The sequence below is a fragment of the Oreochromis niloticus genome, linkage group LG3 (genome assembly GCF_001858045.2).
Source record: "Oreochromis niloticus isolate F11D_XX linkage group LG3, O_niloticus_UMD_NMBU, whole genome shotgun sequence".
Lineage (NCBI taxonomy): Eukaryota > Metazoa > Chordata > Actinopteri > Cichliformes > Cichlidae > Oreochromis > Oreochromis niloticus.
Window position 1 is genome coordinate 49,885,011 of NC_031967.2, and position 13,797 is coordinate 49,898,807.

General features: G+C 35.0%; 1 protein-coding gene across 1 annotated transcript; it reads right to left on the reverse strand.

The window, feature by feature from the left end:
* Window positions 1-376: 376 nt before the first annotated feature.
* Window positions 377-11,718, reverse strand: LOC109199760 (low affinity immunoglobulin gamma Fc region receptor II-like). The gene is made up of 9 exons (XM_025906175.1): window positions 11,652-11,718; window positions 11,231-11,293; window positions 10,261-10,515; window positions 9,889-10,137; window positions 8,325-8,501; window positions 7,994-8,003; window positions 5,062-5,084; window positions 3,270-3,344; window positions 377-528 (listed from the first exon to the last, which is right to left on the reverse strand). Exons 1-8 carry the CDS (start codon window positions 11,707-11,709, stop codon window positions 3,271-3,273), a joined length of 909 nt encoding a protein of 302 aa, XP_025761960.1. The 5' UTR covers window positions 11,710-11,718; the 3' UTR covers window positions 377-528; window position 3,270.
* Between the last annotated feature and the right edge of the window lie 2,079 nt (window positions 11,719-13,797).

A 13,797-nucleotide genomic window follows, 5' to 3' on the forward strand; every position in this document is an offset into this window, starting at 1 on the left:
ATGCAAGGCAATCCGTGTTTTAATCACATAATTCATAAAATACATGCATGCTACTAACTCATTAACTATTTATTGTTAGCTTGTAATGTTTGGATATGGTCTATTCTCATTTTCACATGTCCCCAGCAACAGTTTTTGCTCCTTTTTCTTTTCTTTTAGCTTTTGCAGCTTTTTTTTTTTTACATATGCATTTTCTTTTTTTTTTCTATTTTGTGTTCTTTTTTCAGTTTCCTTTGTGTGCAGTCCATTTGGCCATTCAGGGCCACCATACACAATATGGGGCAAGCAGTAATCCTAATAAATAACATACGTACAGAATAAAATACACAACAATATACAGTAATGAAATGTGCATTACGTTCAGAGCTTAAAAAGAGAAATATATCGGTGCAAAAATAAAAGGACCTAATGAGATAAGGTCAAGTACTGGTAGAAGACGGTCAAGGGCTTCTGCTTCAAGTTGAGGCTTCTGAGTAGAGAGTGGAGATGCTGCTGGGCCTTCCTTGCAACCTCTAAAGTGTACTTAACCTACAGAGAAAGTCAGAGAAGTGACTGTGGAGAACCAACAATGCAGCTCTCAGCCTGCCTCCAAAATCACCACTGCACACGCTCTTTTCTTAACATGATAGGAGGCATAAATGGTAAATGGCCTGTATTAAATGGCACTTTACTTAGTCCCTAAGGAATCCAAAGCACTTTACACTACATGCAGTCATCCACCCATTCACACACAGGTGATGGCAAGCTACATTGTAGCCACAGCCGCCCTGGGGCGCACTGACAGAGGCGAGGCTGCCGGACACTGGCAGTAGGCAACGGGTAAACTGCCAACTCTTGAGCCACAATAGCACAGAGTACTAAAACAGAACGATGCATGTCTTGGAGTATGCAAAAGTGTTCAAATAATTATTCACACATTATAAAATAGCTGTTAATGAACACGCGTGGATACATGATGTTATCTTATAGATATATTTCTCTTTTTCTTTTATTATAAAAAAAAAGTTTTATTTTTATTTATTGCCTTTAGAGAGCAGGTGACCTCTAAAGGTCCTCTAAATTGGACCGCTAAATTGTATTCTATATATATTCTAATGTCTTAAGCCACAGTTATATCTGTCACATTGCATATCTACTTCAGGTTAAGCGAACATCCAATGGTTATATTCACAATAACCACAGTATCTACCAGCATCTAAAGTAAAACTGTATTGTGGTATAACTGCTAAACTATAGTAAACCACTACCTTAAAAAACAAAAATTGAAGCTCTAACAGGAAGGCATGTATAAGTTTGAAATGTTGAAACAGTTTAAGAATAGTAATTCTAAATGTTTGTTGCATTTCAAGGTTTCTTTTTTGTTTGTTTTTGTCTTGATGTGTCATAAATTCATAAATATATCTGACAAATATGCTGTTTTCCATATTCCATTGTATAAACTGAATCTGAATATCTATTTTTATTATGTTTCTAATTAATACATGTACATGTCTTCTAAATGTATAACTAATAGGTCCACATAATACAGGCACAAATAAAGAGACACATGGGCTAAAAAATAATTTTATACAGGACAGTGTATTACATGCCCAATATAAGAAAACTGGCCATAGAAGTTACAAAAAGTTATGCAACTGCTCTTCCAGAAGTCACATGTATTGCAACTGAAGTCAAAGAGTCAAACATAAATGCAGCTGCCAGTATAATATATGAAGATATCGCCTAATAACACCATTAGTAATTAACATCATAAAAATGACTCTTTGCTGTAGTTACATAGCACTTAAAGTTGACCTTTGCAAATTGAGTCTTCTATAATATTCACTCATTATTTGTTGGACACTATTAAGTGCATGCCCTGCCTTTTGTATGCAAGAGTCAGAAAGATTAAAAAATTAAAAACAAATGGCAAATAATTATCAAATACCTGTTAACTAAAACACACATGGCTTTGTTATGTTTTGCTACGGTGGAATTTTAGATAAACTTAATCTTTAATCACTTCTTTCTTCTTTCTTTTTTTTCATTTCAGACATCTGCCAGTACACATGTTCAACTCAAACTCATCTGTATTGACAGCTGCACTTGTAATAGCAGCTAACAACAGTGTCCATATTGAAAAGTTCAAAGTTGATGGCTTAAGAGCAACGAATCTTGAATAGATAAAAGTAAATGCTAAAGCAACATGAAAAGCATCAAAATCAGCAATCTATTCAACCATCACTTGGATGGATCATTTCAGAATGGTTTAGAAGCGCATCATAGTGCAGAATCAGCACTTTTAATCATGTTCAGTGATCTTTTATTAATTGTAGATTCATACTTCAAAGGTACTTAATTGAACCGCAGTCCTAGCTGTGATGTTGAGTGTAGAAAAATTGTATGCCTTTCAATTTTGTTAAAAGCTCTGAACAACACCTTTGGTAATAAGCCTGGTGGGTTATATTTGACAATATCTTTACATTTAAGAAAGAAAATGCTGATGTCAGAGCTAGTTTTTACCCACTGAGGCTCTTAGGATAAATCATCATATCCAAATGCCTGTGCATTTTGGATTTGATTGTAATATTTTATTTGTTTCAGTCATTAAATTGCTTCTGGTTGTACCAAGAAGTTAAAGAAGAGAGTAATTTGGATCTTTGACCTAGCTTCCTGTAAACTTTGGAACAGCCTGGCCTCACATTAGGACCTCACCAACAATCAGTAACACCTTTCAAAACCTGTTTCAACACTAATTTTCATTCCTTGGCATTCAATTTAGGCTGAGCCTTCACATTACTTTTTAGGTTTTTCTTGCGGTTATGTGTATTGTGTTGTTGTTATTGCTTTCATGATATAGTTGAACAGTATTTTGGTCAGTATTGTTTTTTTGTGCTCATAAATGAACTGACTTGACTTGGCACTGGATATTTTAATGTATTTTTTTATTCACTGTCAATTGATAACAATCATCATCTGGAGGAGCTTTCTTACTAATTGCACTTCCCCAGCAAGTGGGGTACACCCTGAATAGCTTTGTGTCTATTTCAGCACTAATGTTTATAATGCGCTTTGTGTCCCATTGTCAGTGAACAATCAAGCAAATCAAAAATATAAAATGTCAAATGTCAAATACAGAACACTATAAATGATGATATCATGATTATGATCATATTTGAAGATATATATTTTTCTATAAGTTATAGAAAAATATAGTTTTCCTATATGGCTTTCCTAAATAAAGTAACAATAGTAATAATAATAATAATAATAAAATGTAAAATGAGTACCTCATTTCTTTTTCTGTTTTGTCTCATTGTTGTAGGTATCCATTTGTAGATGAGTTACCTGAGCATTTTTATACACTGAAACAGATAAAAAAAGTTTTGACATAAGTAGTGTGTGGTGACAGAAAGATAACTTACTCACGTAAAAGCACTCTATCTTGGTGCTACTGTGTTACAGCCTCCTAATTTTACAATTAGTTCACTGAGACTCAAAACTATGCAGGAGAGATGAGTATAGGATTATTATATTTTTACTTAAGTTCTATTTGAGTTCTATAAACACAAACACTCTTACAAACACCTTTACAATACTCACCAAAAAGACTCAAAAACAAGAAAAACTTCCACAAATCTACTACAAACTGGACCTTGGAACAATATGCTTATTCGCACACCTCAGTCACATGGTCACTGAACACATCTACATTATGCTATATTTGCACATTTTACACCTTGCACATGTCTTCAGCTTATCTTGTCTACTAAAACCTGACCATAACCTGAACCTGGTATTCAATACCTACTGCACAATCATCTCACTTTACTCCAATTGCACATGACCATTTTGTATTGTCTGTTGTCCTGTCTGTGTTTATTGTACATAGTTAGTGGCAGTATCTTTTTATCGTTTTAATTTTACTTAAATTTAGCGAGTTGTTATTTATTAATCATTTCTAGTTTTTATATCTCTTGGAGATATATTTTCAGTGTCGAGAAGGTTACTTTTAAAATGTATTCCACTACAGATTACAGAATACATGCTCGAAAATATATTCTGTAACGTATTCTGTTACATTACTCAAAGAGAGTAACATATTCTGAAAACTTTGGATTACTTAATATATTATCATGCTTTTTACAACTATATGAATGTACTATTGCTGTGTGATTTATTACTATTAGTGAAGGATACTCGCCATACCAATAACAACTAGATCTTTAAATCTTAATATAAAATGAGTAACAGTAGGGTGGACATTAGGTAAGGCTGCACTTTTTGCAGCGATCTCGTATAGAAAACTATTCCGCGCATGTATAAAACAGGTCCGCGGCTCCGAACCGTACTAAAGGGACCTCTGGCTAATACGTCGGGTTCCGTGTCGGGCTCATAGCCAAAAACTAGCTTTACTTTGTTGTCTGGGTCAACTTTGCTAGTGGGAGACAGAGAGAGGCGTTGAAAGGCTGCTCCAACAGACCTTATTGTTTCGGAGTAAAACACGAACACAGTGTACAGTCGAGTCTTAATAATTACTTACAACTGGGCTACACTGCCCATGAGGCTACATTCTTTAGGGCTATGCCTGTAACACTCCGCCTATTGCCTTCATATTGAATAATAAAAAAGTTTAAAAAAATTCTTCACATCATTATGCGGGCCGCAAGTAGGGGTGACATGGGCCGCGAGATTGAGACATTAGGTATTAGAGCCTCTTAATTTGTGTTTTGTTTGGGTTTCCACCTGCGTGGAATTACCAAAAATAGAGAGGGGACAGCCTAACATATGAAACAGGAAAAGACCGCCATGTAATCCCTTTATTTCAACAAAGTAACTGTATTCTGAATACCACCTTTTTAAAATGTAACTGTAACGGAATACAGTTACTCATATTTTGCATTTTAAATACGTAACACCGGTACATGTATTCCGTTACTCCCCAACACTGCCTATTTTTTATATTCTCATAAATGCATAATGGGGGGTTTGGGGTGAAACGGCATTTTGGTATACTGTATACTGTGTATATCATTGTATTGACAATAAAGACCTTGAATCTTGAATTTATAAACTACTCACCTGTTACTGACATGACAGCAGAATATGGGCAGAAATCTGTGCCATCAGAAACTGAATTTGAATAAGTTAAATTTGAATTTGAATTACTCGGATTGAATCTGAATTGTAACTTGAATGAAAGCTTTTGAAAACTGAATTTGAATTAGTCTAATTTGAAATTGAATTTATGGTTTGAAAATGAATTGATTTGCTTTGAAACTGCATTTTATCCTTTAAAAATTCAGCTCTCGAATAATTTCAGATTCACTTCTCACCATTCAGTTTCAGTTCTACAATTCAATTTCAGTTCCAAAATTCAGTTTTTTGGGACTTACATCCGGTTCCGGTTCAAGCGCAGATTAATAGAACTACAGACTGATAGCGTTACTGACGGAATCTACAGCGTCTTGAGCTGAATTAAGACTTCAGAAGTCATTCGTCATGTTGAATGACCAGCGGATAAACTCTCAGGTTGGTAATAAATGTATTACATGTATAAGAACAAGCGTCATGTTAACAAATGATAGCCGTACAGTAACCTTTATGCTTATTGTAGCTGTTAGCTAAAAACGCTAATTTAGCCTAGTTTGCCCTGGATTCAGCTTTGACAAACAAATATGATCGACTGTTTCTAGTAGAATTCCAAAGTTGTCATCTTGTACCCTGTCAGAGGCCTGTATGCTTGCAGAGACCCCTACAGTAAGGAAACATGCAAAACGCTGTCCAAACCTTTGTATTTGAGCTTTATTTATGTCTTACACAGCATCCCAACTCTTTAGCTAACTTAATAACTTTAGCTAAAGTGAATAGTTAGTCTAATTCATTAGTGCAGCGTTACTGGATCACCTCTGTTTGAAGTAATATAATATGATATACAACTATCACTGAAACAGCAAACTTTGTAAATAAACAACACTTCTCATTCTCTAAACGTTTGGCCACAGCTGTAGATTACACTATCAGTGCTTGTTCACTCTTGACAATAATTACATTTCTAAATTCTCTTTGTGCATTTACAGGTAAACAATATCTAATATTTTATCTAAATGACTGCTTTGTCTTTGAAAAGGTGAAGAGCCTGAGGCCGGTGACACTCCAGTTCTACTCTAAGTACATCCTTACGGTGGCTCACAGGACAAGGCTACATTCCTGTCCTGCCAGAAGAGAAGAGAAACTTCAGAGTCTTCATGAAGTTCAACCAAAACCTGTCATATTCCATATGACAGGGGTCTCAAACTCCATTCCTCGAAGGCCGGTGTCATGCAACTTTTCCATGCCCTCGAGGACTGGAGTTTGAGACCCCTGCCGTATGGTGTTCATGCAGTTTTCTACCCCACAGTTACAGCATGTCTGACTGCCTGTTCAGCATATGCAAAAATATATGATGAGTTTAAGCATGTGATGACAAAGGCCTTCCATTATGGTGTTTGTCATCACATGTCACAGACATCTGGATGATCATTTGGAATAAACAAAAAAACAAAAAACTTGTTACTTCATCTTTTATCTTTATTATTATTTTTCTTATTTTACATTTTTCACTGTTAGGCATTGGGTTTATTTGTAGTAGTCCTTTCCAGCTTCTTTCCCTCTTCCATGTTACTGTGTCAGCTTGTCAGCATCTATTTGGGGTTGGGAGTGGAACAGGAAGTAAGGAACAGAAAGTGCCATTTAAACCAGGAGAGGTTCTTATATTTCAGAAGAAGGGATTAATTCAAAAGAAATGACCTCAATGCCATATTTTATTTAGGAACCCTAGAGAGCACTTTGCAAAATAACACATTCTTATAATTTCACCCACAGATGAGCCAAGCTACGACTGTCAGGGAAGGTGATGTAGGTACAGAGCATGTGAGAGTGGTTAAGTTAATGTCTCTTGTCTAGATGAAGGCACAGGAGGGATCAATGGCACGGCGTAAAGATTCAGTATCTTCAGTCTTCAGTGGACACTCCATTTCTGGCACAAAACACCTGTAAAAGATGGTCGATTTAGGAGGTGACCCGACAACTTCAGCCTGTCAAACATAGCAATGGAGCAGTATGTTTAAAAAAAAAAAAATCTAATTAAGCATGCACTCAGTACCCTAAGAATTATTATGATAGTTAAACACAGTGATAGTTGTATTATATTACTTCAAACAGAGGTGATCCAGTAAAGCTGCACTAATGAATAAGACTAACTATTCACTTTAGCTAAAGTTATTAAGTTCGCTAAAGAGTTGGGATGCTGTGTAAGACATAAATAAAGCTCAAATACAAAGGTTTGGACAGCGTTTTGCATGTTTCCCTACTCTAGGGGTCTCTGCAAGCATACAGGGCTCTGACAGGGTACAAGATGACAACTTTGGAATTCTACTAGAAACAGTCGATCATATTTGTTTGTCAAAGCTGAAATCAGGGCAAACTACGCTAAATTAGCGTTTTTAGCTAACAGCTACAATAAGCATAAAGGTTACTGTACGGCTATCAATTGTTAACATGACGCTTGTTCTTATACATGTAATACATTTATTACCAACCTGAGAGTTTATCCGCTGGTCATTCGACATGACGAATGACTTCTGAAGTCTTAATTCAGCTCAAGACGCTATAGATTCCCGTCAGTAACGCTATCAGTCTGTAGTTCTATTAATCTGCGCTTGAACCGGAACCGGATGTAAGTCCCAAAAAACTGAATTTTGGAACTGAAATTGAATTGTAGAACTGAAACTGAATGGTGAGAAGTGAATCTGAAATTATTCGAGAGCTGAATTTTTAAAGGATAAAATGCAGTTTCAAAGCAAATCAATTCATTTTCAAACCATAAATTCAATTTCAAATTAAACTAATTCAAATTCAGTTTTCAAAAGCTTTCATTCAAGTTACAATTCAGATTCAATCCGAGTAATTCAAATTCAAATTTAACTTATTCAAATTCAGTTTCTGATGGCACAAATTTCTGCCCATAGCAGAAGAGCTTGCTACTAGATGGAACAAAATAAAATAAAAAGAAGAACAATACATAAAAAGTTTAAGAACAAACAGGAAACTGGCACATCTTGCTGAATTTTAGCTTCAGCAATTAGTAACCAGTAATCTTACTTCAATAAACATCCATTTAATAATTCCAAAAATTATTTTTCTTTCTGCTTTGTTTTGCTACTGAACATTTTAATCTATTATTATTATAAGAGCTCTACCTCGATGACCATCATATGAATTAAACTGTATTATTTAATTTTCTGTTCACCTTAAATTATTGGCACAATAAATAAGTAAATGCACAAATATAGAAAGAAAGAAACCTGTGTGTTTCTGGCAGTAATGTAGTCCCGCCACTATTATCACATCCACAGCCAAAATGATCAACATAGCTGGCAATAGGATGGAGAGTCCAGTGGACCTGGATGGAGAGCTCTCCTGTTCAGTCTCTTGATCATCTTGAGGTATTGTCTCCTGAGGTGTGGGGGCAACATGTGCTGCTAACACAATAAATATACAATATAGTATTTTGTTAATTTTGGTTAAGTATTTCAAGATGATGAAATGGATAACAATCTAATTTATATTACCTTGACGTGAGTGAAGGCAGTGTTTGGTTTCTTACTAGATCAACTAAATCAATAACTCAAAAAAAAACTGCAATGACCTTTTGCAGAGTCATGGTCAGCAGAAGATTCATTCTAATAATTCTGAAGATAGGATTGTGACCCTGAAAAACTAGTTCATGCATTTATTACTTCTATGCTGGACTACTGTAATTCATTATTATCAAGATGTCCTTAAAAAACTCCTCATTAGAGCGCTTCACTCTTGGACTAAAGGCTTACTTGTTGTTCCTAGAGTATTTAAAAGTAGAATGGGAGGGACAGCCTTCAGCTTTCAGTCCCCTCTTCTGTGGAACCAGCTTCGAGTTCAGAGTTGGGGAGACAGCCGCTCTACTTTTAAGATTAGATTTAAGATTAGGGCTGGATTAGTTGCTCCTGAATCCACCTTTATTTACACTACGATAGGTCTACGCTACTGAGGGATTCCCATGATGCGTATTTCTTCTTTACTCACGTTTTCCCCCCTCTATGTGCAAAATACACCTTTCTGCATTTAATCATTAGTTATTATTAATCTGGCTCTCTTCCACAGCGTGCCTTTGTCCTGTCTTCCTCCCCTCACTCCCAAACAGTTTTGCTGGAACTTTCTTCCTGTTAAAAGTGAGTTCTTCCTTCCCACCGTTGCCAAAGCACTTTCTCATAGGGGGTCACATATGATTGTCTGTGTTTTCTCTGTTTTCTATGTATTATTGTAGGGTCTTTACCTCACAATATAAAGCCCCTTGAGGTAGTTGTTGTTGTGATTTTATTCTGCTATACAAATAAAACTGACATCAATTGAATTCAATTGAATTATTTGGGCACGTTAGTTATCTGACTTATGTTTAAAAAAATAATAATAATGGTGAAATATTGTCTCCAATCACTCAATCATTATATATGCTAAATCTGAACATTATACAGTGGGACATGAAATGGTGAAAATTATAATTATGTTTGAAGGCTGATGCTGATGTTGCGCAAAGCAACACTGTGCCTTACAAAACTAGAGCTTTACAAACCCCAAAGTGTGGCTTTATTCTTGAATAACATTCAGTTCAAGCATTTCCTAAGTATGCCTGATATTTTATATTCTTACATGCAAGCAGAGACTGCAGAGACCTGTTTTAAAACTTTAATTTTCTTCTGGCACCACCACACAAAGTTTAGAATATATCAAAGAAACTATTGCATGTATATTTGGGCATTGCATTTGCTCAAATGTATAGTTTATTTGAAAATATTATGCATCCATTGTGCTAAAAAAAATGTCATAGCTCACCTCTCACAGCCATCCAACTCTCTGGTGATTTCCCTTGAGATTCAGAAAAGCTGCACTTGTACAGTCCTTCATTAGACTTGGAAACATTGGGAATGGTTATCTTTCCTGCATATCCAGTTTCCAAGTAGTGACTATCCTTGTAAAAATCAGGTGGAAGACTGGAAGGCATTCCTTTTTTTCTGCAGCCCAAAGTGACATTGTCTCCCTCCATAAAAGGAAAAGCAGGAATCTCCAGGATCACATCTCCACCTCAAAAAACAAGAAGACTTATAATATAATGAATACATTGACACCCCCCCCCCCATTGATTTTGAGTCTTAGTAGCATATTGAAATTTTGGAAAAATGTGAAGTTGGTGGTTAGTAAACATACTAGTGATAGTGATGCTGACAGTCATGCTTTTCTCTCCGTCTTGGTTTTCGCACCAGTATTCTCCACTGTGTGACTTAAAGGCAGGTTTAATGTACAAGGTTCTTGTTGATGTTTCCCACTGAGTAGAATTTAAGCCAGGCTTTTTGATCACTCTGCATTCTGTTGGGCCATCAAACCCCGAGCAGTTTAATGAGATGGAGTCATATTCAAAGAACTGAAGTCTGTTTGGATGAAGATGAAGATAAGCTCCTTCTGCTGCACACACACAAAAATAAGTGAATGGATGAAATTAAATCAAAAAAGACTAGATGAAGAAATTGATATTTACTCTTCAAAAAAAGTGAATTTAATAAGGACCACCCACTTGCAAGTACAGTACAATAAAAGTACAATATACTTTTTTCCCAAATCATTTTTTAGGAAATTGAAAGATAAGCCATGTCCGGTATTTATAATTATTATATACACTAACAGGTCACTTTATTAGGGACATATGTTCAACTGCTCTTTAACAAAATAGCTAATCATTCAAATCAACAATTAGAATAGAAAACAAAAATGATTTCAAAGACTTTCAGTGTGGCATGGTACCAAATGGGTTGTTGTGAGTCACAGATTTATCATAGATAGACATTTTTTCAAGCTCCCCTTGATTTCAGTAACAGTAACAGTAACAAAACAAATAGTATAATAATAATTTATGTTGGTATTTTTTTCTGACCTTGTTTTATAACTTTACATTTTCCCAACTTGAAGGCAGTAAAGGTTGGAATGAAAATCAGGTTTAATGTGCAGTGTCATGATGTTATAGGGCACTCACACCGAGGCATCACTTATTCAACAACAGGTTTGTCATTACATTCAACCAGGCACAAGCAAACTGTACCTAATAAAGTGACCAGCAAGTGTATTCAGTTAACTAAGGTCTGCCTTAAAGACATTCGTCTCTCTTAATAAATGAATGTCTTACATTCTTTAGCATACATACAATATTTCTGGTCTTGAGCTATGAGCAGCAACAGTATTTTCACCACTGTAGAGACAAAAAAAAATGACACATTAGAGATGTCTTTATATGTAAGACATGGAAGCTCAACAGCAAAAAATACTAGTCTGGCTTTTATATACTTTTAGTTCAGAGTTTCCAGCTGACACTCTAGAGTGATCAGCAGAAGCAATTTAAAGTTACCAAATGATCTGGTTTCTTTAGGCAACAGAGTTAACACTTGCACCATATAAAAAGAAATCAATTACTCAGTGAAATTCACATACACTGTAATTTATAAATAAATGTGACTTCTGAAAAAAAGCATTTAAGCAGAGACAAATATTTAATTTTCAAAACCGCTTAATAGACACACACATAAATGCAAAGGAGGATCAGTACTCACTCAGTTTGATGCAGAGCTCCATATTGTACCTCACATGGGCCTCACTATTTGACTGCATAAAAGTAAAACGTGACAGGGTAGTACTTCCCTTTTTCTGTGCAGCATAGAAGCCACAGTCACATGTGGGGGATTTTTTTCTGTCAACCCATCTCTTGAACTTTCGGAAAGAAGAGCCACTGTTACTGCACACATGACATACAGGACAACTTGTTACAGATGAAGACAACATAAATATGTTATGATTTATTTTATGTGATTACTTAATTAAGCTATATTAAAGCAAACACTAAACATAGACGACTTAAAGCAGTTTGGGTGCACAACCATATGTTTATGAATTCTTCCATCTCTGCACATTTAATATTCTTTATTGTTTTTTTTATTAATATTCATATTATCACACTGCAATACTAACATAATGGTGTGGCAAGCTTTTTTACTGACACAAATTCTGTGTTGCATTCAATTTGCTGCGTCAGTTTTTCTTTAGATAACTGTTTTTATATGTTTCTATGATATACTGTAGGAACATATAACATGCAAAATTAACATATAAACATATAAGTTGTAGCCCAAACATTTGGCCACAAATGTATGTTGTATTGAGGAAATAAAGTGTTAAATCCATCAGCTGGTAAACTGAAATTTTTAGGTCGTGTTCTTTTAGCAATAATAATCAGTTTTAATATACATGAATGAAAATCTATACAGGAGCTTTGATATCTTTGTAGATATTTACTACCTCACTTCTTCGATCACCCAATTATTTTCTGTTTGCCACTTATGTCAGGCACAAAAAGAGTACTATTCAGATACCAATCTTACACTTTCCCCGTGTTCCCATAAATAAGGAAATAATAATTTCAAAAACACATCAGAAGAAACTAAACTGTATTTGTACATGTTTGTGTAAGTTTTTCCTGTCATCAAAAAAAAAGGCTTCTAGATAGGATTTAAATGATTTTGCATGATATCTCTAAAATTAGAAACATCCTGTAAAACTGAGAAATTAAACCCTGTGCAACTTCGAAAAACTAGTTTACGTTTATTACTTCCAGGCTGGACTACTGTAATTCATTATTATGAGGCTGTCCTCAAAACTCCCTGAAAAGTCTTCAGCTAATCCAAAATGCTGCAGCAAGAGTCCTGACAGGGACTAGAAAGAGAGAGCATATTTCTCCTGTTTTGGCTTCCCTTCATTGGCTTCCTGTTAAATCCAGAATTGAATTCAAAATCCTGCTCCTCACATACAAGGTCTTAAATAATAAGGGCCCATCTTATCTTAATGACCTTATAGTACCATATCACCCCATTTTAAAATTAATAAATACTGCTTATTTATTTTCTTAGAGTTTCTTTTGCATAGTCTGTATCAATATTACCATTATTCAAGTCTGTGTTTCGTTTCATGCCACTGGAAAAATGTTATGTATGTCTGTTTACCTCATTGGTGATTAGTTATCGGTGGTTTTAGTTTTTTTTTTTAGTTTAGTTAAATTAGTTTCAAGCAATTCACATTTTTGGCACTATAATGTTTTTTCAGAACTCCAGGATGGTTCCCCAATGTGGTCAACTAATCTTTAAAGCTCAACTATGTTCTTTGTTCGTGGACCACACTGTGATCCTGCTGCTTCGGACAAGTAACTTCCTTCAGAGTCCAAACAATCTTTTATTGAGCTTATGTTTGGTAAGTGGACATTTTTCATAACAGGTTGACAAACTAAAGGAAAAACCTTAACAACATGAATTTATGGATGAAGTAAACAACATGCCACAAAAAAAGGAAACAAAACCTATGATTGTTGTAACTAATCATCAAAGATTGACTGACATTAGAAAGAAAACCTTTAAAATTTGGTGTATAGTAAATTTCAGTCTTAAAATGGTAACATGACATTGCTAATATGGTCAACCTTAACAATTTCAAAACTGCTAAAAAGCTGGAAACAATCTTGTGGTAGGATAATCATGTAATACTCAGTGCTTGTTGTAGTACTCTGAGAATAGACAATTGAAGATTTGATAGGGTAATATATGGAGTGCTGTGAAAAAAATAAGTACACCCCGTGATTTAAAAGCTTAAAGCTTAAAACATTGATATCTAACTGGATTTCTAAAACAAAAAAAACAAAACTATTAAAGGAAT

Coding starts and splice junctions, on each gene's coding strand:
- LOC109199760 (XM_025906175.1), bottom strand. CDS start 11,709: ATGCAGTCAAATAGTGAGGCCCATGTGAGGTACAATATGGAGCTCTGC. Junction 11,294..11,651: donor GGAGCTCTGCATCAAACTGA/GTGAGTACTGAT, acceptor TTGTCTCTACAG/TGGTGAAAATACTGTTGCTG. Junction 8,502..9,888: donor GAGTTGGATGGCTGTGAGAG/GTGAGCTATGAC, acceptor TTATTGTGTTAG/CAGCACATGTTGCCCCCACA.